Genomic DNA, 22,877 nt, shown 5'->3' with positions numbered 1-22,877 from the left:
AACTAAAATAATCAAAGGTCAAAGGACAAACCCTATGAGGAGAGGCTTAAAGAGCTGGGCATGTTTAGCCTGCAGAAGAGAAGGCTAAGAGGAGACATGATAGCCATGTACAAATATGTGAGGGGAAGTCATAGGGAGGAGGAAGCAAGCTTGTTTTCTGCTGCCCTGCAGACTAGGATGCAGAACAATGGCTTCAAACTACAGGAAAGGAGATTCCACCTGAACATCAGGAAGAACTTCCTCGCTGTGAGAGCTGTTCAGCAGTGGAACTCTCTGCCCCGGACTGTGGTGGAGGCTCCTTCTTTGGAGGCTTTTAAACAGAGGCTGGATGGCCATCTGTCAGGGGTGCTTTGAATGCGATTTCCTGCTTCTTGGCAGGGGGTTGGACTGGATGGCCCATGAGGTCTCTTCCAACTCTACTATTCTATGATTCTATGATTCTCCAAGTTGTAGTTCCAACATCTGAAGGACTAAAAATTGGCCATCCTTAGTCTACAAACAACTCTGGTCAATCACTGCCATCTCAGGCTCTGTTACATTAATATTTTGTTTCCATTGTATTTTACAGTTGTAGTTAACCAGATTTGTTATTTTAATGCTCATTCCAATTCCACATCAGCTTGGATTCTCTGTGAATTGCAGAATCACACACTTTACAGTGCATCCTTGTTTTATAGCCAAAGCGTGTTGAGCCTCACACTTTCTCTGTGAACAAACCGATGAAGACTTTCAAACTTCCTTTTGGAAGAGAACCAGCAAAATACTCTGACTCAAAATTCCTATGACAGGACAGAATAGGACAATTTCTTCCAGAAATTCCCATCTTTTTAACACTCTAGATAGGATAGAAGCTGCCTTCAAGACATCTACCATGATGCGTTATGCTGGAGTATCATATCTCTGCAAAATCTTCTCTGAGATTCAACTTGATGATACTAAATTATCATTCTCAATCTACTGACTAAAGCAAATATAGTTGAGACTTTGCTAGCACTGCTATTTTAGACAGTTCTGCAATTGGGATATTTTGCTGATTGGCATTTCCTCTGCCACTCAGTCTCCATTGCACTTAATTAAGTTCCATTTTTAAAAGCAGAAGTGTCTTTTTTAAACTCTTTTGAAAACTGGCTAGTTTTATATATAACTGTTTTCCTTTCCATATAAATTTTAAAATAAACACAAAAGCTTCAGACCATTGTGGAGGAGGTATCCAATTCAGACTACACCAGACACGGTACACATGCTAAGAGGCTCAATCTGCCATTTCCTGGCCATAACCGCCTCTTCCCCTTCTTCTTCTTCTCCCCTTTTTGCCTCAGTAGGACAGGACGTGGTGGGAAGATAGACACTGTGACTGCAGCAACTGTGGATAGCCAGCCAAAGGAGGCAAAGGTATGGATAACCCTAGACCAGTGGTTCCCAAACTTTGGACCTCCATGTGTTTTGGACTTCAGCTCCCACAGTTCCTAACAGCTGGTAAACTGGCTGGGATATTAGGAAGTGGAAGTCCAAAACACCTGGACACCCAAAGTTTGAGAACCACTGCCCTAAACAGTAGGCATGAGGAGAGAAGGAAATGTTTATGGAGGACTGGTAAGTGACTGATGCAAAACCTAGAAGTAACAGTCAGGATTTAAAGAGGGAAAGGAACAAAAGAATGGGTATGATAAGTTTGCCAGTCATTCCAGCTTATTTATATTTCGGGAATTTGCCAAGAATAAGTTTTTTAAAAGCCTTATTTTGAATCATATTTAGCCATATTTCAAAACATCAGAACTATATGTTGAAACCAACTTCATTTCTGCTCCTATTTATTATGAAGCGGCAGAAGGAGACATCTAGGAATAGCAAAAAGCAATTACCATATGCTTTCCCCTTTCCTATTTTTTTAAAAAGTACAAGTTGCTGTATAGGAATACAAACACTTTTGTGTATGCAGCTTTTGTGTGATGTGTGACTCACTCTGGAAAGCCTTCTTTAGAAGGAGCTACAAAGTATGACCATTATGAATTACAAAACTTTTTTCCAACTTTAATTTTTATAATGATGAACTTATGGCATGTGTCCTAAGTTGGACCTCAAGCCTCTAACCAATGTGGCTATCTGCCTGAGAGGCACCAACATTTGGAGTCACCACTATTGACTTGGGTGGACTAGTTGACAAATAATAGTGCAGCTCCCTATATATCTACAATATCACTTGGTTTTGTCAACTAATAATGACAAATGGCAGGGATGATTACTGTCATATGGCAGCTGTTGGGCTGGGAGAAGATGCGAGCATCCCAGATAGAGCAGTAATTTGTCAGAGGGAAGGTCATCCAAGAATGTCGCTGAAGAAAAATGATGAAGTAAATCATTTGGGGGATATTGAATTGTCCAATCTTGTATTCAGCAGGGCTCTTGCCTTTGAGAGTTCTTATGGAAGCAAAGGTTTTTATCAAAGTGTGTTTATTGTTTATTGGTATATGTGATTTTATTTGTTTATGATTTGTTTTTATTGTTGAGTTTTATATTGCTTATTGCCTGGGCTTGGCCCCATGTAAGCCGCCCTGAGTCCCTTCGGGGAGATGGGGCGGGGTATAAAAATAAAATTATTATTATTATTATTATAAAGGAAATATAGAAAAGCAGAGAGACAGGTGGACAATTAAACATTGTCATAGCTGAGTAAAATTGAACTGCACGCTTCCAAGGTTTCGTTTTTAAAAGCTGAAATTAAGATAGTGTCTTTTCGAAATTCATGTTAAATCTGGTTGACTTCATGGAAAATTGAAGAAGGGCAAATCCAACTTCTCTTACCCTGAAACTGAATGTGTACAGATAGAAATACCTAATCTGACTATCATGATTATTATATTTAAGGCAAGTTAGTATATCATCATGCCAGCTTATGCCTTTTCTGCATATTGTGTTAGGGCCAATTTATATTCTTTTCCTAAACTGTACAAATTCTGACCAGACACAGACAATTCAGTTAATAGCTTTGTGCTTTCATTCCTTTCAGTGATGGATATTGTTTCATGTTGCTCCCTTAATAGGTGCAGTCTGCCACCAATTTTTGTTTACTACTGGAAATTGGTTTTCATTGTAATGATTATTAGGCATTCTTTAAAAACACATGCATCATATGGTGGAAATAGCAATCTTCTTCAAGCCTTCACTAGTTATTTGTTTGTCTATAATTCAGATTGCTTACTGTATTGTATATGTGTGTGTTGGTATGCAGTTTTCCTTAATTCTATGTTGTGGGGGGGTTGCAGACCATGTAATCAGAAATGAGACTATTCAGGACTCTGACTCCATTGGACTTTCAGACTAGACAGAGACTCTATTAGCCTTTCAGAACAAAGAGATGCTTTGAACTTTGTACTGTTGATTATAAGAAATATGTCCTGTGTTCCTTGTCAGATAAACTACTTCAAATTCTACCTTTAACTGGACTGATAAGCAAAGTATCTGTATGCTGAATATATAAAGTTTCTGAGTAAACCAACTTTTACTTTTAAAGAAGTCTACTTATTTTTGTCTCTTGAGAGCATGATTTAAACCAAGATGTTTTAAGGGAAAGTACATTTTTTGGGCAACTGAAATAACACTTCTGCAATTCTGCTATATAGGTGTGTGTGTGTGTGTGTGTGTGCATTAGCATATCTTTGTCCCTAAAAGTTCAAAGAGATATTTAGGTATATCAGTTTAACAGCTGAGAAACCTAATTGCCTTGCATGAATACTAGTGGATATTAACCACCAAGGAGAAGATTGACTCAAGTAAGTTTTTAACTCTTCTCAGGGAGCTTCCTGATTTTCCCAAAACGATGGTGAATATCATTTCCCAAAAGGTTATGAAGATTTCCATTTCCCAAAAGATTATGTCATCATTTTTCCAAAAGGTTATGATCTCTAACAAGGCAGTGCCTTTTAACAGATTATAATTCTCCAAAATTATATTTTTCACGATGTCTTACCACTGCATGAGATGGTATTTTATAAATCCAGGGTTCTGAAATAATTGCATTTTTCGCAGGTATACAACTATGTATTTGCAAAGAAATCACATATAATTTGGCTTTCAGACCTGTAATTTTTTAAAGATTCCCATCTTAGTCCTTACGTTGTTGTTGCTTATTCGTTCAGTCGCTTCCGATTCTTCGTGACCTCATGGACCAGCCCACACCAGAACTTCCTGTCAGCTGTCATCATCCCCAGCTCAAGCCAGTCCCTTCAAGGATACCAGGTCAAGCCAGTCCCTTCAAGCCAGTCCCTTCAAGGTCAAGCCAGTCCCTTCAAGGATACCATCCATCCATCTTGCCCTTGGTCGGCACCTCATCCTTTTTCCTTCCTTTTCCCCCAGCATCATTCTCTTCTCCAAGCTTTTTTGTCTTCTCATTATGTGGCCAAAGTACTTCATCTTTGCCTCTAATATCCTTCCCTCCAATGAGCAGTCGGGCATTATTTCCTGAAGGATGGACTGGTTGGATCTTCTTGCGGTCCAAGGCACTCTCAGGATTTTCCTCCAACACCACAGTTCAAAAGCGTCCATCTTCCTTCGCTCAGCCTTCCTTATGGTCCAGCTCTCACATCCATAGGTTACTTCGGGGAATACCGTTGCTTTAACTATTCGTATCTTCACTGCCAGTGTGATGTCTCTACTCTTCACTATTTTATCACGGTTGGTCATTGCTCCCCCCCCCCCATTAGCCTGCATAGTTGCAGAAAAGCAAACACTATGATTGACAATATTCATTTAAGACTCAGAAGCAGACAAACTGTACATTTCTTTAATACTTCATTGCGTTTGAGGTGGCTCTTAGGATTACTGACCACAAAATTGCCACTGCTGTATCGCTGACACATCAATTATGATTGAAACATCACACAAGCCATAAAAATATACAAGAGACAAAAATGCTTTTTGCTCACATTTCCCCCCTTCACAAGGGGGACCACAGCATGTACACAGGAAAGAGGAACTACCGTTAAGTTCAAGCCATCATAGAAAGAATTTTTCTTCTCTTTTGCTTTTCTTTTCAAAGTGCCTTTCTAATCAAGGCACAGCTAGAATGAACAGGGTACATGAGTAACATTAACCATTAGGAGATGTTTGCCAGAGAAAGGCCCCAGTCAGATCATAAGTGTCTTCGGGAAAATAATCACCAGAGAAAACCTTGGTGTGGATAGTGGACACATCCACTTCTGCTGAATTGGGCTTCTTTAGCGTTCATGGTGAATGATCCATTTTCAATAGCAAAGTGCCATTGACGTTTTTTTGTTGGGGGAAAATAATGATAACCTACCAAACATACTGGTAATGAACATCGCATCAATATGAGCAGGTTGAATGATTGTACATGCTACAGAATGTTACAGGTCCAGCCAGACGCTTGCTGAGAATACAGGCATAGGAGAGGCACAGGAGATGAGAATACAGGCATTGGAGGGGGATTCTTATTCGAAGAGATCCCTTCCTTGAGCATCAGGGCTGGGGGACAACCAAACAGCAGTAAACCAACATGCCTGCCTTTGAAAATTATTGTGCAAGTGCAAAGAAAGACAACAGAGAGGGGTTGTTACTTGGATTTCCTACTTTAAGGGTCAAAAAGCCTTGAGATGGACTAATAAAATTCTGTGGCTCTCCCATGTCTTTTAATCCTATGCAGTAGTAAAAGAAGAAAGGAAGAAAGTGTGAATTCACATAACTCAAAAGAATTCCCAAGGTTCTTCACCTAGGACTGAATTATCTACACCAGCAGCTCTTAACTCGATGTCCTCGCGGGGAGTGCACAAAGGCTTGAAAAAAATGTTACGAGCTTTTACAGTTAAGATGCATTGAAATAGATAAATTTACAGTTGAACTCATGCAAATATCCATGGATGGTGTTCGGAAATTGCAGTTCAAGGAACAGTTCCTTCCAAATTTCTGAATGCAGTTACAAGCAAGTTTTCTGGAACTATTAAAGAAGGCTATGAAAGTAGTGATACCTTTCATAATAAGGAGCTGCGGTGGTGCAATGGGTTAACCCCTTATGAACTGCTGACCTGAAGGTTGGGTTTCTGACTTGAAGGTTGCTGGTTCGAATCTGCATCTCGCAGAGTGAGCTTCTGTCTGTCAGCTCTAGCTTGCAGGGACATGAGAGAAGCCTCCCAGTAACATATCTGGGGCATCCCCTGGGCAATGTCTCTGTAAATGACCAATTCTCTCACATCAGAAGTGACTTGTAGTATGTTCTCAATTCGCTTATGACACGATAAAAAAAAACTTTTCGTAATTACATACTTTTGTGAGAAATCATTCTCTACTCTCATTTATCTTAAAATAAGCATGAAAAACATAGTCAGAACTCAGAATACAAGTTTCAGCCATTAAGCCAGATACAACAAGGCTTGTAAGTGAAATGCAGCACCAGCCTTCTATTTAATTGATTAGAATTAGCTAGTAATATTAAATTGTGGTTGGGTGTTCAGATATTATTATTATTATTATTATTATTATTATTATTATTATTATTATTATTATTATTATTTTCAATACATATATGGGAACAATAATAATAATAATGTGTTGTCGAAGGCTTTCATGGCCGGGATCACAGGGTTGTTGTGTGTTTTCCGGGCTGTTTGGCTATGTTCCAGAAGTATTCTCTCCTGACGTTTTGCCCACATCTATGGCAGGCATCTTCAGAGGTTGTGACGTTACCTCACAACCTCTGAGGATGCCTGCCATAGATGTGGGCAAAACGTCAGGAGAGAATACTTCTGGAACATGGCCATACAGCCGGAAAACACACAACAACCCAATAATAATAATATTGTAATAGAAATGTGTGAATTTAGTTATTACTTCCTTCTCTCCAAATTTTAAGACCCTTGATGATCAACTTTTAATAACTATTTGATGCACTTCAGGGTTTGTAAAATCTTAAGTCTTGGTAATCCATGGCAACAGAAAATAATATTAAGTAATGTTGCCCTACAGGCTTTCAAGATACAAGGTAGATCTAAGGCAAGATATACACAAGCTATGATCCACACAGCTCAATAACCAGATATTTTTAAAACCCTTTCCAGATTTTACAGGTTTAAGTATACTGAACCTCATTTAGGGCATGTTGTTTAACTGTGGGTCCTGAGCCCAAATGAAGGCTGCTTAGCTCCGTGTTAGGGTCCCAAAAAATTTGACAACAGTAAACGTTTTCTGAACTTTTGGCTGTTTTAGACATTTACACAAATATATTGTTCTGTGTTTACAGTGGACTCTGCACTGCAGATGATGCTTCAACTGTACTTCATAAAAAGGGAAATCAGCCTATTTAGCAAGCCTTCCAAGTGCTGATTTGTTATCAGTAAACATCTGATTTTTATTCCTATTTGACATACTTATATACGGTCACTTCTTGGGCTGAAGAGGATCATGAGTGGAAAACTTTAAGAATTTAGGGGAGGGATAATAAGTAAGCATATGCACATGCACACTGCAAATTTGTCTGTGCTAAAAGCTTGTAACCCTGAGAACCATATGTCTGATTTATCCTCAGAGGATACTGCAAATACTCAGTGGGGGAAACTTTCTCCCTCATCCATTTATATCAACAGCTGTTTTTTGTATCTTGCCATCTAATTAAGTCAAGATTAATTAGGAGGTACGAATAACCTTTCCAAGTACTGACAAACAGGACAATATCCACATCTGCTAGTTTCATAAAATAAAAAGGTCTCCTGCCCTTCAAAGATATTCATACTTCCTTATGTTCTTCCCCCTTGTAGTCCTCCAAATATTTTTTCTCTTTTCTTTTAAAAAGCCAATTAGTGATTGAAAATGACAAGAACACCTTCTAAGTTAAACACCAGGAGAGCACATACTGACACATTTTTGTTTTTTTTTCTGTCTCGGTTTACAAAGATAGGCATATGCAAGTGATCAACCTTTGTCTGGGCTGGACAACTTCAGGAGTAGCCCAATCCAGAGGAAGCAATGGAAACAGTATATGAATTCTCAGATTCATCAGGAAGTTGGCTCTATGCACACACAAACAGCAGGGAATCGGGTTCTACTACCTTCTGGAAACACTTTCTTTGGGATTTTTGCCAATCGTGGAAGATCACTATGAAATGGACACCCTTCTCCTTAATGGCTGGAATTCAAACATTCCAGGAAAAAAACCTTACTGCTTAATAAACTAGACATATCAACAGTACTGTATATATCAGAATTAGTCAAGAGATACTTTTGTTTCCTGAAGATGAAACTCCAAATTCTTCTAGCTTTCACTAATCAGTAAAGATCATAATTGTGTTGTCGAAGGTTTTCATGACCGGAATCATTGGGTGGCTGTTAGTTTTCTGGGCTGTATGGCCATGTTCCAGAAGCATTCTCTAATGACGTTTCACCCACATGTATGGCAGGCATCCTCACAACCTCTGAGGATGCTTGCCATAGATGTGGGTGAAATATCAGGAGAAAATGCTTCTGGATCATGGCCATACAGCCAGAAAACTCACAGCAACCCAAAGGACGTAATTGACAAGGAAGTTATTTTATGCAACAATTACTGAAAGAAACACATGTTTTCACAGAATCATAGAGTTGGAAGAGACCTCATGGGCCATCCAGTCCAGCCCCCTGCCAAGAAGCAGGAAAATCGCATTCAAAGCACCCCTGACAGATGGCCATCCAGCCTCTGCTTAAAAGCCTCCAAAGAAGGAGCCTCCACCACACTCCGGGGCAGAGAGTTCCACTGCTGAACAGCTCTCACACGGTTCCATAGGGCTTCCTCACTTTTGAGGAAGTGTTTATTGCAACTTGGACTTCGACTGGGTTGTGCACCACTGAAATATCATTGTACCATAAGCAAATTACTCCTGCTATTGTTATTATTGTCTAACATTGCCTTCTTTTCTTTCTTGTTTAAGACAATGACTCTGCTCCTGGCCAATGACAGTATATATGGACCTAATGAAACCATTCCATTACATCATACTCCCACATCTATCAGCTCCCTGGTTATCTTCTCCCTCACCTTCCTGCTGGGCATTCCTGGAAATGGTTTGGTAATCTGGGTGGTCAGCCTGAAAATGCATCGAACAGTGAACACAGTTTGGTTTCTGCACCTCGCAGTGGCTGACTTTCTGTGCTGCCTTTCGCTTCCTTTCACTATTGTCCACCTGGTCCTCCATTACCATTGGCCTTTTGGATGGCTATTCTGCAAGATCATTCCAACAGCCATTCTTTTTAACATGTTTGCCAGTGTTTTTCTCCTCACAGCCATCAGCATTGACAGGTGTCTGCTGGTGATAAAGCCCGTTTGGTGTCAGAATAACCGAACAGTACGATTTGCATCAGGAGTATGTGGCAGCATCTGGCTCCTAGCCTTTGCCTTGTGTTGCCCTGCCTTCTACTACCGTGAGACTGCTACAGATGAACTTGGCAAGAGTCGATGTGTCTATAACTGGTATGGTGAGGAACATCTGCAGGAAACAGAACTGGATGATCTAGTTTTCAGCCATGACCTATTTTCTATTCAACCTCCTACTGGTATCTCTCAGGATTATTTAACTGATGGAATTCTGGACATATATCCAAAGGACCAAGTTCTTAACATGGCTGAAAATAAATCAAAGGCTCCACATTCTAGAATATTAGACACAGCTGGTATCGATCAAGATACACTGATGACAGACGGGATCCATCCTACATCCATATTTAATTTTTCCCAACCTCAGGGAAATACTGCTACAACCAATATTCTTCATTCAGATGACCCTTCTGGCAGTTTTTTGGAAAGCTTCTCTGACAGAAACAACTCAATGGAAATATACGATTATGATAACTATCTCTCTGAGAGCCAACCGCCAAGTGTCCTTGTGTCCATTACCATCCTCAGAAGCGTCTTGGGTTTCCTCCTCCCCTTTGGAATCATGACAACCTGCTATGCCCTTCTTGCCTGCAAGATGCTCAAAAACCAGTTTACTAAGACCCGTGGAAAGGTTCTACTGGTGGTCCTGCTTGTAGTAGCTACTTTTTTTCTCTGTTGGGTTCCTTATCATATTATTGGGGTTCTGTACCTCCTGGCTACTCCGGGCACAGAGGTTTTTGAAGAACTGGCTTCATGGGACCACATCTCCACAGCATTGGCATATGCCAACAGCTGCACCAATCCACTGCTTTATGTGTTTGTGGGGAAGAATTTTCGAGAAAAGGTTTTCCAGACAGTGCAGGGGATTTTTGAAGGGGTTTTCAGTGAGGAAGCTACATGTTCCACTGCCTGCTCCCAGGGCAGAAGCCAGACCAGGCATGACAAGTTTACTGATGTTTCCGTCCTCTAAAATGGTTCTTCCAGGAAAACTTTCCTCACTCCTATTAGTCTGATTTAAAAGAGTAGAACACATCTAATTGCTCTAGATTACAGTTGTTGTACCTATAGAGAATGTATAACCCATTGCCTCTGCTTTACGTAGTGCATGTCAAATGTGCCAATATTTAGTTACGCTGCAGAAGTGACCAACAATATGATCTGCCTGTGGGTTATCACCAGTGGGAGAAAATATTCTATATAGCTATATCTAACATACTAGAGTAAGCTTAATGGGTGAACAGAGATCAAACTCTTATTCAAGTAAGATTTAATTTTTTAATGGACCATGTTCTATGCTGTCAAGGAAGGTATAGGTAGTGTTTACTTTTAAAAGAAAGTCAGGCCTAAATCCTTCCAGCACTAGAAAGAAATCCCATCATGTTATTCTACTCACGTGAGAATATGGTATACGGTGTTCCCTCACTTATTGCTGGGGTTAGGTTCCAGGACCACCCGCAGTAAGTGAAAATCCGCAAAGTAGGGCCACTATATTTATTTTAATATTTATACATTATTTTAGTAGTTATACACTATTTTAAGTCTTTATCAACCAATTGTGTGTTGATAAATCACTTCTTTCTCCTCCCGTTGCCGCTAGGCCTCTTTTTCTCTCCTTTCAAGTTCTCCTTCCTCTCTCCCTTAGGCTGTAAATTGTAATTTATGATTTATAGTAGTCTTTTAGAGTTTATTGAAAAACAGTGAAACAGGGATTCCACAAAAAGTAAACCGCGAAGTAGTGAGGGAACACCGTAGTTGGTCAATCTGAAAGAAAATGCATCTACGTTCAGAGATGTTTCCCTTTCTCATAAATGATTGGCTTTGTATCTACTTTTTAATTAAGAGTCATGGCTAAAGAATGATGTAGCACTACATGGACCTGGAAAGAAGAATGTTAATTGTATGATTCTGTAAAAAACATGGTCAATTGTATATTTTTTTCCTTCTATTTGATGCCACAAAATATGGCAAGACAAACTGTAAACTAGATTATTGAAAATAAAAAAAAACATTGTACTTTAGCAATGATGAGCTTTGATTAATTTCATCTGCAGTGCTGTGGAAGAGTCTACTCAAAATGTCTGTTCCCAATGTTCTCACCATAGGGAATTATGGAATTCCCTCCTAAATTCATCACTTACAGAAAAAAAATGTGAACTAGCTTGTGGGTTTAGCTTCAGGGCAGAAGTTAAGTCAGGGAGAGATAAAAATTGATTTGGTGACCATTTATTCTGTTATTAATTTTCTGCTTTTGTCACTTCCACTATACCTTTGGCATGAAGAATAGGAATGTATGAATTAAGCCTCTTCATTGAATACTTTAAAAAGAAACTCTTCTTCAGCATTGTCGTTCAGCTGACTCTTCTAAGATAGCCTTATTTAGAACCCACCTTCTTTCATCTGTCCTATTCTATAAGATCACAGTAAAACATGGTCTGCTTTACAGTAACAGTAGAAACAAGGAACTGGCCACGATCCTTAATGAACACAAAGTGTTGCTAGGGATGAGGACCCCTTACCATTGTATATGTTGGTTAAGACTGTTGGGAGTTGAAATCCTAAATTGTTGGAGGGTGGAAGGGTCCCGTTCCTTCTCTCGCCCCAACATTGAATTGGAAGAGTAAAATACCAGATCACTTTGGGATCACTCTCCAGATTGTGTCCAAGAGAGAAGCCACCATAGCAATCTCATATATCTCGACATTTTCCTCTTTTTAGAAGTCCCCCTTTCACTTAACTAATCATGGAAACCTTGCACTAAACAAGTTTCAAGAAGAGCATTCATGAGAAGATGATTTCCAAGTGATTTAATGTACCTTCCTCCAAACTACGTGGAAAGGACACTGAGGATTTCTCTTCCTGTTCATCACTTCTGGATGCTATTGTTGTGGGCCCTCAAGTCCTATGGTTGGTGACCCTAATGCAAACCTATAATGGGAGTTTCTTGGCAGGGCCATCAGTGGGTTTCTACAACCAAGTAAGTATTGTATCCTGGTCTCCCTGTGACCTAGTCCAATACACAAATCCTTACACTCAAATTTTAGACCTGTTTCTGGGTATATTTGACCTGCTGATTCCAAAAATGGAACCAGTTTTCGCCTATCCGCTCTAGGTTTTGAGGTACATAACATATGCCATACACAAGTCGCCATCTGCTTGCTCATAGAAAACCATGATAACCATATGCAAGATTCTAGATCTGATGCAGTCACCCAATGCAATTTTCAGAATCAGAGCCCCAAATAATTCCAGAAACAGGCCTCAAAACTAACACATGAAAAAATTGCTTCCAAATTGCATTGTCCTTATCTTCACCTGAAGGTGAGACAAGGAAAGTAAGACAGGGAAGTCCAGGGTTGTCTTTCTCCTGAAAACTGCCTGGAGTAAATTGTTCTTAAGATTCTGGTATGTTTAGTTAGCCAATTCTTTCTTTGTTCATTTCACTTGAAATGTGAAAGACTAGTTCTAAATTCCTCTCTGTTTGGGTTTTAACCAAATATATATTGTTGCCGTGGTGGCGCAACGGGTTAAACCCTTGTGCCAGCTGAACTGCTGACTTGAAGGTTGGTGGTTCAACTCTGCGAGATGGGGTGAGCTCCCATGTGTTAGCCCTAGCTTCCCATGTGGGGACATGAGAGAAGCCCCCCGCAAGATGCTAACACACCTGGGCATCCCCTGAGCAACGTCTTTGAAGACGGCTGACTCTCTCACACCAGAAGTGGCTTGCCTCAATTTGCTTCTGACACGATAAAAAAATCCCAAATATATTGAATTAGAAACATTTGATTATTTTGTTTCATCCATAAAATGACCACATCAATCTAGCATTAAAGGAATGAAAATCAGTCCTGATAAGGAGACCTAGCCTTCTTAATGAGTGTGCAGGTCCGAGTCTTCATATACTATTGGAGTTCTTAAGATACAGGAGTGATAGTACCATGTGAAATATGGACAAAGCCTATTTTTCTTTGCAGAGCTGGAGAGCAGTGACACCCGATAGTCACACATGCTTGAGTCAAGAATAGCAAATGGGTGTCAGCAAATAAAGGGGAACCAATATAGCATGTTGAGGAGTTATTTCTATTTCTCACAAACCATAAGGAAATAGCAAGATTAAGGATCTTTGCATCTGAGTGGAACAAACAAAATGAGGTGGTAATAGTACCTTGGAAATGTCTTGCTGTTCTAAAAAAATGCACATTCCACAGAACTATAAATACATGTGAGAAAAGAATTTCTAGTTCATCCCACACTCCATTAGGTTTAACTTGTAATACTTTTTAAGAGTCTTAAAGGAACAATTCAAAACACTATATAGCCCTTTCCCTCCACCCACACCACTACTATTCAGAAGCAAGACGATTCATGTCATTATCTTGAGATTCCACAAACTTATTTTCTGCATATGTAGACCAAATCCAAAGATGTATGAAGAGCGAACTCTAGAAAACTATGCTGACATTCACAACTGGAGGAAGGGAGTTTTTAATCTGAATTTTAGGCTTATGTTGGGGGGGGAGGGGAGAGGTGGTGAAGCACACAGGATGATTTCCTTTGATGCGGACCAGATGCAAAGTCCTTTGGGACCAAACTGAGACCTAGGATTTCTTACTGTATACCCTTAAATGAAACTTGGCAGTAGGTCTGCTCCATTTGAGAAACGAAACATGCTCAACTAAAATGCCTTTGGGCCCCCTTAACTACATTCGGAAAGGTCACTTCCCTTTTGCAAGCCAAGGTTACACAATACACTGCCCATCTCAGCAAAAAAATGTCATGGGGGGAAATACGCTTGACTAATTTTCACATGACACCAGATTAGATCACACTCTCTGCTTTCGGAGCCTATGAATAAGGGCAACCAAGGAAGTATACACCATAAAATAATTTAAAGGTTTCTTACAGCCTTGAGCTTGGAAGGTGCATAGGCAAGGTTTCACTGTGAATAAGACCTAAGCCTGTTGGAAATGCAGATCTCCCAAATCTGCTGAATCTCCTTGCAATTCCTCAGCAGAATTTCCTCAAATGCAATTTTGCATGACGGGTGAATGGAGTCAAAATGTGAAAAATGGATACTAATTCCTATTGAACCATTAAGTTCATTGTGTGACCCTGGCAATTTCTTTCTCTAGATCTGACCACCAGTAAAAATAAAATGGGGCACTCCAAACAGGTTGCCTGAATTTCTTCTAAGCAGAAAAAGATAAAAAAAAATGTAAAAAAAAAAAAAAAACCAAACAAACCAACTTTCGGACCAAGTTCAGTACCTTAGAAACCTGTGCTGTAAACTGAGCAAATGTTCATAAATGTTTATAAAATGTTTATGGACAGTGTGATAAAAGTGAGTAGCAAGAAGTGTCCCCCGTTCCCCATCTCATATTATATTTCAATCTCAGAGAATGAAGCTGATAAATTAAAACATTCAGGGTAGCCAAAGAGAATAACCTTACATAGGACGCTGTTGCTCTATGGATCTGCCAGATAAGGTGAGTTTATAGCCTGAATTATCTGCAAGTGATTTGAAAAATTAACGGGGATCAGTCTGGTCAATGGATCAAGCCTAAGGGAAAACCCTAGATGCAAAGGCAAACGTTTTTCTCGTTGCTTTCAATGCTCTACTTGTAAGCTTACTAAAGGCATTTGCTTAGCCATTACAGTAGTGGTACTCAACCTGTGGGTCCCCAGGTGTTTTGGCCTATAGCTCCCAGAAATACCAGCCAGTTTACCAGCTGTTAGGATTTCTGAGAGTTGAAGGTCAAAACAACTGGTGACCCACAGGTTGAGAACCACTGCACTACAGAATGCAAGATCCTGGACTAGATGAGAAAGTGGATTATACATCTGTGGGCCTTTTCAGAATGTTAATATACTCTTAGTTCTGCACTTCGCAGCTGTCTTTGAGATCAGATTGTGACTGAGAGTGTTTCTACACTGCCATTTAATACAATGTGAGTTTTGCCTAAGTCTGTGTGTCCACACAATGCACGCAGACTGATACAATTTAACCTAGGATAAGCTGCTAATCAGTGGCGCAGCAGGTTAAGCCGCTGAGCTGCTGAACTTGCTGTCCAAAAGGTCGGCTGTTTGAATCCGGGGAGCAGGGTGAGCTCCTATTGTTAGCCCCAGCTTCTGCCAACCTAGCAGTTCTAAAACATGCAAATGTGAATAGATTGAATAGCTAAGGAAATGGCGCCCCATACAGTCATGCCGGCCACATGATCTTGGAGGCGTCTACGAACAACACTGGCTCTTTGGCTTAGAAATGGAGATGAGCAGACACGACTGGACTTGATGTCAGGGGAAACCTTTACCTTTCACTAAGCTGCTTAATGTGGTTGAACCCCAGCTTAAAAAATACCTAAGGAAAGGTCCGAATCCTGCTCCAGGATTTGGATTTCCCGTGTTAGAGACGTGGGGACAGCCATCCTGGGTACCTATGCAGGAACCCAGACCACTGTCTCCACAGTCATCCCTCGCTCCTTAGGCTCACACAGCCCGGCGAGATGGACTGGTTCTCTCTTCCCACCTCTGGACTCAATTTTTCTGGTTCCATGCCATGTGACTTACAACGGAACTGGGAATAATGGAGCGGCTCTCTCCTCCCAGGTTCCTTTGCCAGCCACATGGCATGGAACAAGAAAGAATAGACTGCATACCATGAGATGGGTGCATTTCTTTCCTCTTCTGGGGAAAATCAAGGGTGCAAGGAAGGTGGAAACTACACTTATTCCCAGTTGTGGTGAACTGGCTTTGACATGGTTGTGCTGTTAGCCTGGTCTCCCATTACTAAGGTGGCACACACCATCCTTATCTGTCTGTAATGCAGGATGGAACCAGCCTTTTTTCATGCCAGTTCTGAGCCGCATTAGGTGCCTATGTAAAACTGTCCTGGCATTCAGTGGTTTCAATCTAATCATTACAACTAAATCAGTCCTGTGGTTTAATGTTACTTACATTTTGGCTCACCATGAATAACTGCTTCAATACATACACTTTCTTTACTTAACATGAATATGGCTAGTGTGTGGTAGTACAAGGCCAAGAAATAGCCTGGAATCAAACTATTCCAACTGCAGGCTTTGTTTCAAAAAGAACCCGAGAATCTAAGAAATTAACAAATTAAAACAGGGGCGCAAAAACAGTTAAACCATAAACATTCACTTTTTTAATTAAGAAAGCATGCACAAAAATAAATTTGTGAGGCCACACCCCTCTGCCATCTCCTTGATATAAAGCATTTTAGGTTGCACTGCAGCAGGCGGGCAGACGATGGATTCCTCTCTCCTTGCCCACCCTTTGGCCCGATTCTTTTTCCAGGACAAGCCGCGGCAGATGCTCACAGTGCAGAATTCCAGTGCTCAGTCTGCGACTCCATGTGCCCAATCCAATGCTAACCCACTCAAGAACAATGCAGTTAATTCAGAGGCAAATGGAGGATGGGGCTAATATGCACACGGACAGGCATATATTTACATATGCAAACAAGGTGCAGCTGAATAACTGAATGAAGAGCCTTTAAATAACTAATGGCATGATCTTTTCTCTTCCTCCTCAACCCACCCCCCCAACCCCATTTTCTCTCAAAGGCCTTCTGGACTCTTGTTCTCAAATAAAGCACTGATTGACATTAGAAGCAAAATTCATCTCTATGTTATGTTCCAGAAAATCTCACCAGAAGGCCCTTCTGGTCATTTCATACTTCTCTTGTGCATAAAAAGTGCAGGCAACCTTCACAACTCTTCCATGTGTTTAGCTTAGGGATTGTCCACTCCTCTCCGAATACACGATGACTGTTTCCCCCACAACCACAAATGCCCCTCCCTCCCAAATCCAATGAAACAGCAAGTCAAAAGCAATGCTACTACAAAACCTTCCCACCCCTGACCCAGCACATTTCCATGATGGTTTAGCTTCCAAGTTAAGTTTCCCCTTGACACACAAAGCAGGCTTGCAGTTGAAGAGCATGAAGATTAACAAGTGATCTGGCAAAAGATTCAGACCCAACACTGAAGACAAAGCAGTGAAGAGGGGCCAGCCATCCAGATCCAAATCTAAATCCAATTCAGTTCCAGACTGCCACTGCTGCCCATTATTATCTCTAGTGGCAGAGGTGGAAACTGTGTGGACCATAGGCCACATGCTGTCTTTTGGGGAACTAACCTTGTTCTTGGTTTGAAACTGGTCTTTCAGATCCCCAGTATCCCCCTCAAACCTGATGTCCCCTTATTTTTGGATAAAAACCCTATCCCCAATACTTATAAGTGCTTGTAAGTGCCATGAAGTGCTGTTTAAGTGGGTCCCATACCCCAAAACAAGACACCCTCCTTCAGAAAAGCCCTCACAGATGACCAAGAGTGATCTATCACGTCTTGTTCCCTAAAATTGTGACTACCAAGGTGCTATGCAGATGCCCGAGGTTACAGAAATGGAGAGAGGAAACCTTCTGGGTTTCCACACCCTAAGAACTGCCACACAACTGAACATCTGCCCTTCTTGACCTCCCTTGAGGAAGGAACTTTTAAAAAAATTATTTCCCAGTTGTTTATTCACTTTCCATATCTCCTGCAGCAAGATGCCTCTTTGTTTTAATGGGGGAGTTTGAAACACCACCCACCAAATTCAACTCAGCTATACATTCCTATTTTCACATCAGTTCATTCATGAAACAGGAAATGTCAATTACTTTTTCATAAAAAGCAGAATGCACACAGTTGACCTCTGCTCTTACATTACAAGCCACAGCTCTTTCTAAAGAATCTGGAGGGGAAGTGAAATTCAGAAGTTTTTAAAAAAATGTTGCACAGGAGAGGAATACTTCTTGATTTACATGTCTTATCAGCATATTCAAGTAAGTGCTTTGCTGCATTATGAGAGAAGGCAAAGGAGAAAAAAGTGTGTGATACAATCAGCCCTGAGGAGCCTGGCTAGATCTTGGTACTCAACTCACACGATGCCAATGTAAATCAGAGCTTTCTTCATCTGCCAAGGGGGGCAAGTGCAAAATGGCAGTGATTGGAAAAGGCAGTGTAGACAAAAGGTAAAAGCCCCCTTCATCTTTCCCAGACATTCAGTCCCTACCAGCAGCAGACTCCTAACTACAACGTTTCAGGCTCAAAAGAAGTCTTTGCTTTCCACTCAACGCCCCTCTCTTTCTGTCAAGCCAGAATGCCAGCTATTTACCACACCCTAAAAGCTTCCTATTCTCAGCCTTCGTTATTCCCTTACTTTTCTAGCTGCCCCTTGCTAGTGTGAAACGGTCCACAGACCACCCTCCTCAACACCAGATTAATCCCTCCCCCCGCCCCCCACCTTTACAACATGTACGAAAGAACATAATTATTACAGACTCTCAAGATCCACGTGGCTCTCTCACTCTCGCAGCCAATGAAACAGGGTCACTGGCCACCGTGGAGGGAAAGAGGGATTGTTAGACGCAAGTGCTAGGGGAAGAAACAGATGCTCTCAAGAAATCCTCCTTCCGAGGTCGTCTCATGGCATCTCAAAGCAGTCTTCCTTCTCTCCATCCCACACAAGGGCCAGTAAAGTGTGTAAAATCCGAAGCTGGAAGATGGAGCGGGAGGGTTGTGCACAATTACTGATGATGATAATAATGATAATAATAATAATAATGAAGAAGAAGAAGAAAAGAAGGTAAATCAGGGAGCGCAAGGAAGGATTATCTTCGGCAGCATCTTGCGGGATCTTCTCTGGCGGAAGTAGAGAATACATATCTATATACAGCCAAGGAAAGTGACCGGAACCCTAGGCTCCCCTTCCCACACCCTACGTGAGGGATGTGCTATCAAGTCTCTAACTTGCTAGGTGATCAAATCCCAGTTGAAATCATCAGGGATTTCCTCACTGGCACCTGGAGGCGGCCGCTGAACCAGATGATGACCTGAATATATTGCAAAAAAGGAGAAAATAGATAATCAGTGATCTGTTTTTTAATTTTCATGAATGAATATACATTATTAATTTTCCCTCTCCTCAAAAGTCAGGCAAATGATATACTTTACTCCATGAACATATCATACTTCGGGCCATAAACAATTTTCCTTATTATCACTTTGCCTATTAATAATTTATTTATTTATTTATTATTTATTTATTAGCGACATTTATATCCCGCCCTTCTCACCCCAAAGGGGACTCAGGGTGGCTTACAAGTTATATATACATACAATAAATTATATTATTAGCATAGCACAATATAAGCACTATATAAACATTATATATTATTATATTGTAGTATACAACTATATTGCAATATTATTAGTAATATTGCATATAATATAAATATACAATTATAATAGTTTATTATTATTATTATTACATTGCATTACATCATAATATTATTATCAATATCATATGTATATACAATATATTATAATATTAGTATAGTATGAGTATTATATATTATTATATTGGTAAATTGATACAGGAGACATGGTGGAAAGATGTCTTCCTGGCCCCACCTTCTTCATTCTTGTCCAGAATGGCAGTTAGACCTGGGGGGGGGGGGGGGGGGTGCTCCCATACTTGTTGCTTTCTAACTAATATTCTGAAAATTCTTTAACATGTTCACCACACTTAACAACCAAGTATCTATATAAATATAAGGGGTTAATATTAGAAAGAAAATCTATTCAAGTGAAGATAGTATATGTACCACTGATATTACAAAGGAAATCATAACACAGGTCATGATAGTTATGGATGCCTGGGAGATTAATGGATCTATATGGTTTGCAAAGACTTCAGGAGAAACATGCACATATAAAGTTATATTTATAGATCTGCAGGGCTTGCAAAGGCCAGTGAACACTTCCAAGAGAATAAAAATGCACATATAAAGTTAATACATTTAGATACACACATGCACACACCAAAAGCCAGGAAATTGAGTGGGTTTGAAAGAGAGCCATACAAACAAAGAGGAAATGAAATATATTTCCTTCCCCTCCTTCCCTCTCTTTTGACTGTAAAAGAAAACACACTGTTAAGGAAGGGAAAGAGGAGAGAGAAATATATCATATATTGCAAGCAATGGTTTTCAGGCTCCGCTGCCCAGCTTGACCCCATTATAAGCCAAGGGAGACTTTTTCAGCTCAAAAAAGGGCTGAAAAATTCACCTTATCTTCGAGTATACAGTAAGTTAAATTTCATACCAAGAGGATGCAAGTCCTATATAAGTTTTATTTAATTCCATGTTTTATTAAGTGTGTGTTTTTAGTTCTATAGGTTAATGTTTAAAATTTTATAATCTGTGTATGTTTTTGTTTATTGATGTATTGTATACTGTTATTGCTTTTATCTGGTATTATCTGTAAGCCGCCCCGAGTCCCCTTCGGGGGAGATAAACAACTTCTTCTTCTTCTTCTTCTTCTTATTATTATTATTATTATTATTATTATTATTATTATTATTATTATTATTATGTGCAAATATGTATAATCAAATACATAAAATCCCAGGGTTCCTTGAGCATATTCCCAGCATTGCAAAGTGACAAAGTAGGAAAACAGCAAAGAAAATGGATGAGAACAGATTATTTTTCCCCTGCTTCCTCAGCATATGCTTGATACAGTATGAAAGGAAGGTTAGGTTGCTTCTTTTATCGGACCTGCTATTGGCTGTTCATTTCTATTTTACAAAACATCCATATAATGCTGTTTGGGAAGTGCTGTCTTCCCAGAGTATCCTACATTACATTCCCTTGCTTCTTAGATTGAATTTATGGCTATGTTGATTTTAATACAATTGCACTACTAGTCTGTTGATGGTCAATAGGCTACTGATTTACCCGGTCAACATTTCTCCAAAGGGTCAGTAGTCATGTTAGTCTCTTGTAGGAAAAACAAAAAGAATCCTTTGGTATCTTAAAGACAAGCAAATGTATTACACTACAAGCAAAACAACTTCTTACACAAACTCCTTACCTGGACGATTATACCCTGGCGTGTCCTGGGTAGAAATCTGGTACATTGGAGATGGCCCAGAGTAGAGATGGGGAGGCTGTGGTTGACCATAAGAGTTCACTAGCAGATAAAAGAGGGAAAGAATCATCAATAACACCAGTTACATGCTAGGAGCATGGAAATGTGTAATATGAAGGAAGGATCAATATCACCATTCCATGCCTTTTGATTTATAGAACTCCCTTAGATTAATTATAGTATTCTGACCATTTGCTTCTTCCCCAAACGCATGGAAATCTTGTTAATAATAAAAGTAAAACCTCACAATATAAGCACATACAGATTTTGCACTGCAACTATTTGATTTCAGTAGGTGAATTCACCTACTTTTTTACAAATCAAATCTGTGCACTAAATAACATACATTTGCTAGATCAATTCTCATCATTCTTTCTTGTTTTACTATGTGTACTCTTCCATTTTTACAAGTCTTCATTGCATGTCTCCACACACCAATGCATGTCATTTCTGTCAAATCCATAACATGAAATAAAAAAGCTAAATTTTCTCCCACGTTCCTCACTGAGTTGTCTGAAGGTAATTCTTACACAAGGAAACAAATCAGTGTAAATGTTTTATCAATCTTAATGTTTATGTATTGCACTTTATGTTTTGTATGGCACCAATGTGTGCTATTTTGTAAGCCGCCCCGAGTCTCTATGGGAGATGGTGGCGGGGTATAAATAAAGTATTGTTGTTGTTGTTGTTGCTGTTGTTATATAATACCTTTGATTTCCTGAAGTAAGAAGGATGGAGTGCAACATGATGTTCTGAAATATTGAGGTATTTTTGTACAGAATCTAATTACAGCTCTTTTACTGCTGTACTCTGGGTAAGATGTGGCCGCATCTCATCTGACATATGCAACAGCTCTTTAGAAATGGGCAAATTGGGAATATCATGTAATCTCTCACTGCATGTGAGATGCTGGGATGTCTCAAGATTCTCAAATGCTCCTGAATAAGATAAAGGTCTTTGAATAAAAATGAAAATCCTTTTGATTTTTTTAAAACTGTAGTCATAAAAAGGTTCCCTCCAGTCTCTCATGGTAGGCAGCATAATAGGAATGAAAAGGCCGAGACTGGAAGGAAAAGTGTGCTTCTGGTCTTGGCCTTTCTGTAAAACAAAGTAAAAGCATACCAAGATACGCATCTGCAACAGGATCTGTAGCTGATAAATCTATCCATTGTGCTTAGCAATACATTTGACAAAAACTGAAGCATATCACTGATGGAGAAAGCAATCTCTGTCTCATAGGAGTAATCACTGTTATCACTGCTCCATATGGGTACTACTTTCTTTAATGTCTTCAGGACAGACGCACAATCTAATCACTAGTGAATAGCGCAATTTGAGAATTGAAGTGGCCTGGAAATACGTGACTCTGCTCCTCTGCCCCTTCTCCCATCTCACTAAGAAATTAGGCAAAAAAAAAAAAGGTGGGGTGAAATCTCAAGGGCAGAGATGAGACATGACAAAAACAAAAGATTTGTCCCCAAAATATAAAAATGGCAAGGGTTTGGACCCATCCTTGGCAACAATGCCAC

The 22,877-nt window shown here is 39.9% G+C and overlaps 2 protein-coding genes across 4 annotated transcripts in view; one reads left to right on the top strand and one right to left on the bottom strand.

Moving 5' to 3' along the window:
- Positions 1-1,170: 1,170 nt before the first annotated feature.
- Positions 1,171-11,370, top strand: c3ar1 (complement C3a receptor 1). Of its 2 annotated transcripts, none has more exons than XM_003224159.3 (2): positions 1,171-1,234; positions 8,910-11,370. In XM_003224159.3, the coding sequence occupies exon 2, from the start codon at positions 8,913-8,915 to the stop codon at positions 10,320-10,322; it is 1,410 nt and encodes a 469-aa protein (XP_003224207.2). In that variant the 5' UTR covers positions 1,171-1,234; positions 8,910-8,912; the 3' UTR covers positions 10,323-11,370. The 2 variants fall into 2 exon arrangements, with proteins under 2 accessions (XP_003224207.2, XP_008114116.2); XM_008115909.2 differs by lacking the exon at positions 1,171-1,234 and adding an exon at positions 1,242-1,392.
- A 5,121-nt stretch (positions 11,371-16,491) lies between these two features.
- The window catches only part of foxj2 (forkhead box J2), a 59,949-nt gene continuing 53,563 nt past the window's right edge, over positions 16,492-22,877 (bottom strand). For both annotated transcript variants that reach the window (XM_008115910.3, XM_003224148.4), the window contains exons 10-11: positions 21,292-21,390; positions 16,492-19,247 (exon numbers count right to left, since the gene is read on the bottom strand). In XM_008115910.3, coding sequence (XP_008114117.2) covers positions 19,168-19,247; positions 21,292-21,390 — 179 coding nt within the window. In that variant the 3' untranslated portion in view covers positions 16,492-19,167. The remainder of the gene's footprint in view (positions 19,248-21,291; positions 21,391-22,877) is intronic.

Source organism: Anolis carolinensis, chromosome 5 (assembly GCF_035594765.1).
Source record: "Anolis carolinensis isolate JA03-04 chromosome 5, rAnoCar3.1.pri, whole genome shotgun sequence".
NCBI classification, from domain to species: Eukaryota; Metazoa; Chordata; class Lepidosauria; order Squamata; family Dactyloidae; genus Anolis; species Anolis carolinensis.
This window is presented reverse-complemented; position numbering and strand designations above follow the sequence as displayed.

Bases quoted from the DNA above. Each gene is read 5' to 3' on its own strand.
- c3ar1 (XM_003224159.3), top strand. From the start codon at position 8,913: ATGACTCTGCTCCTGGCCAATGACAGTATATATGGACCTAATGAAACC.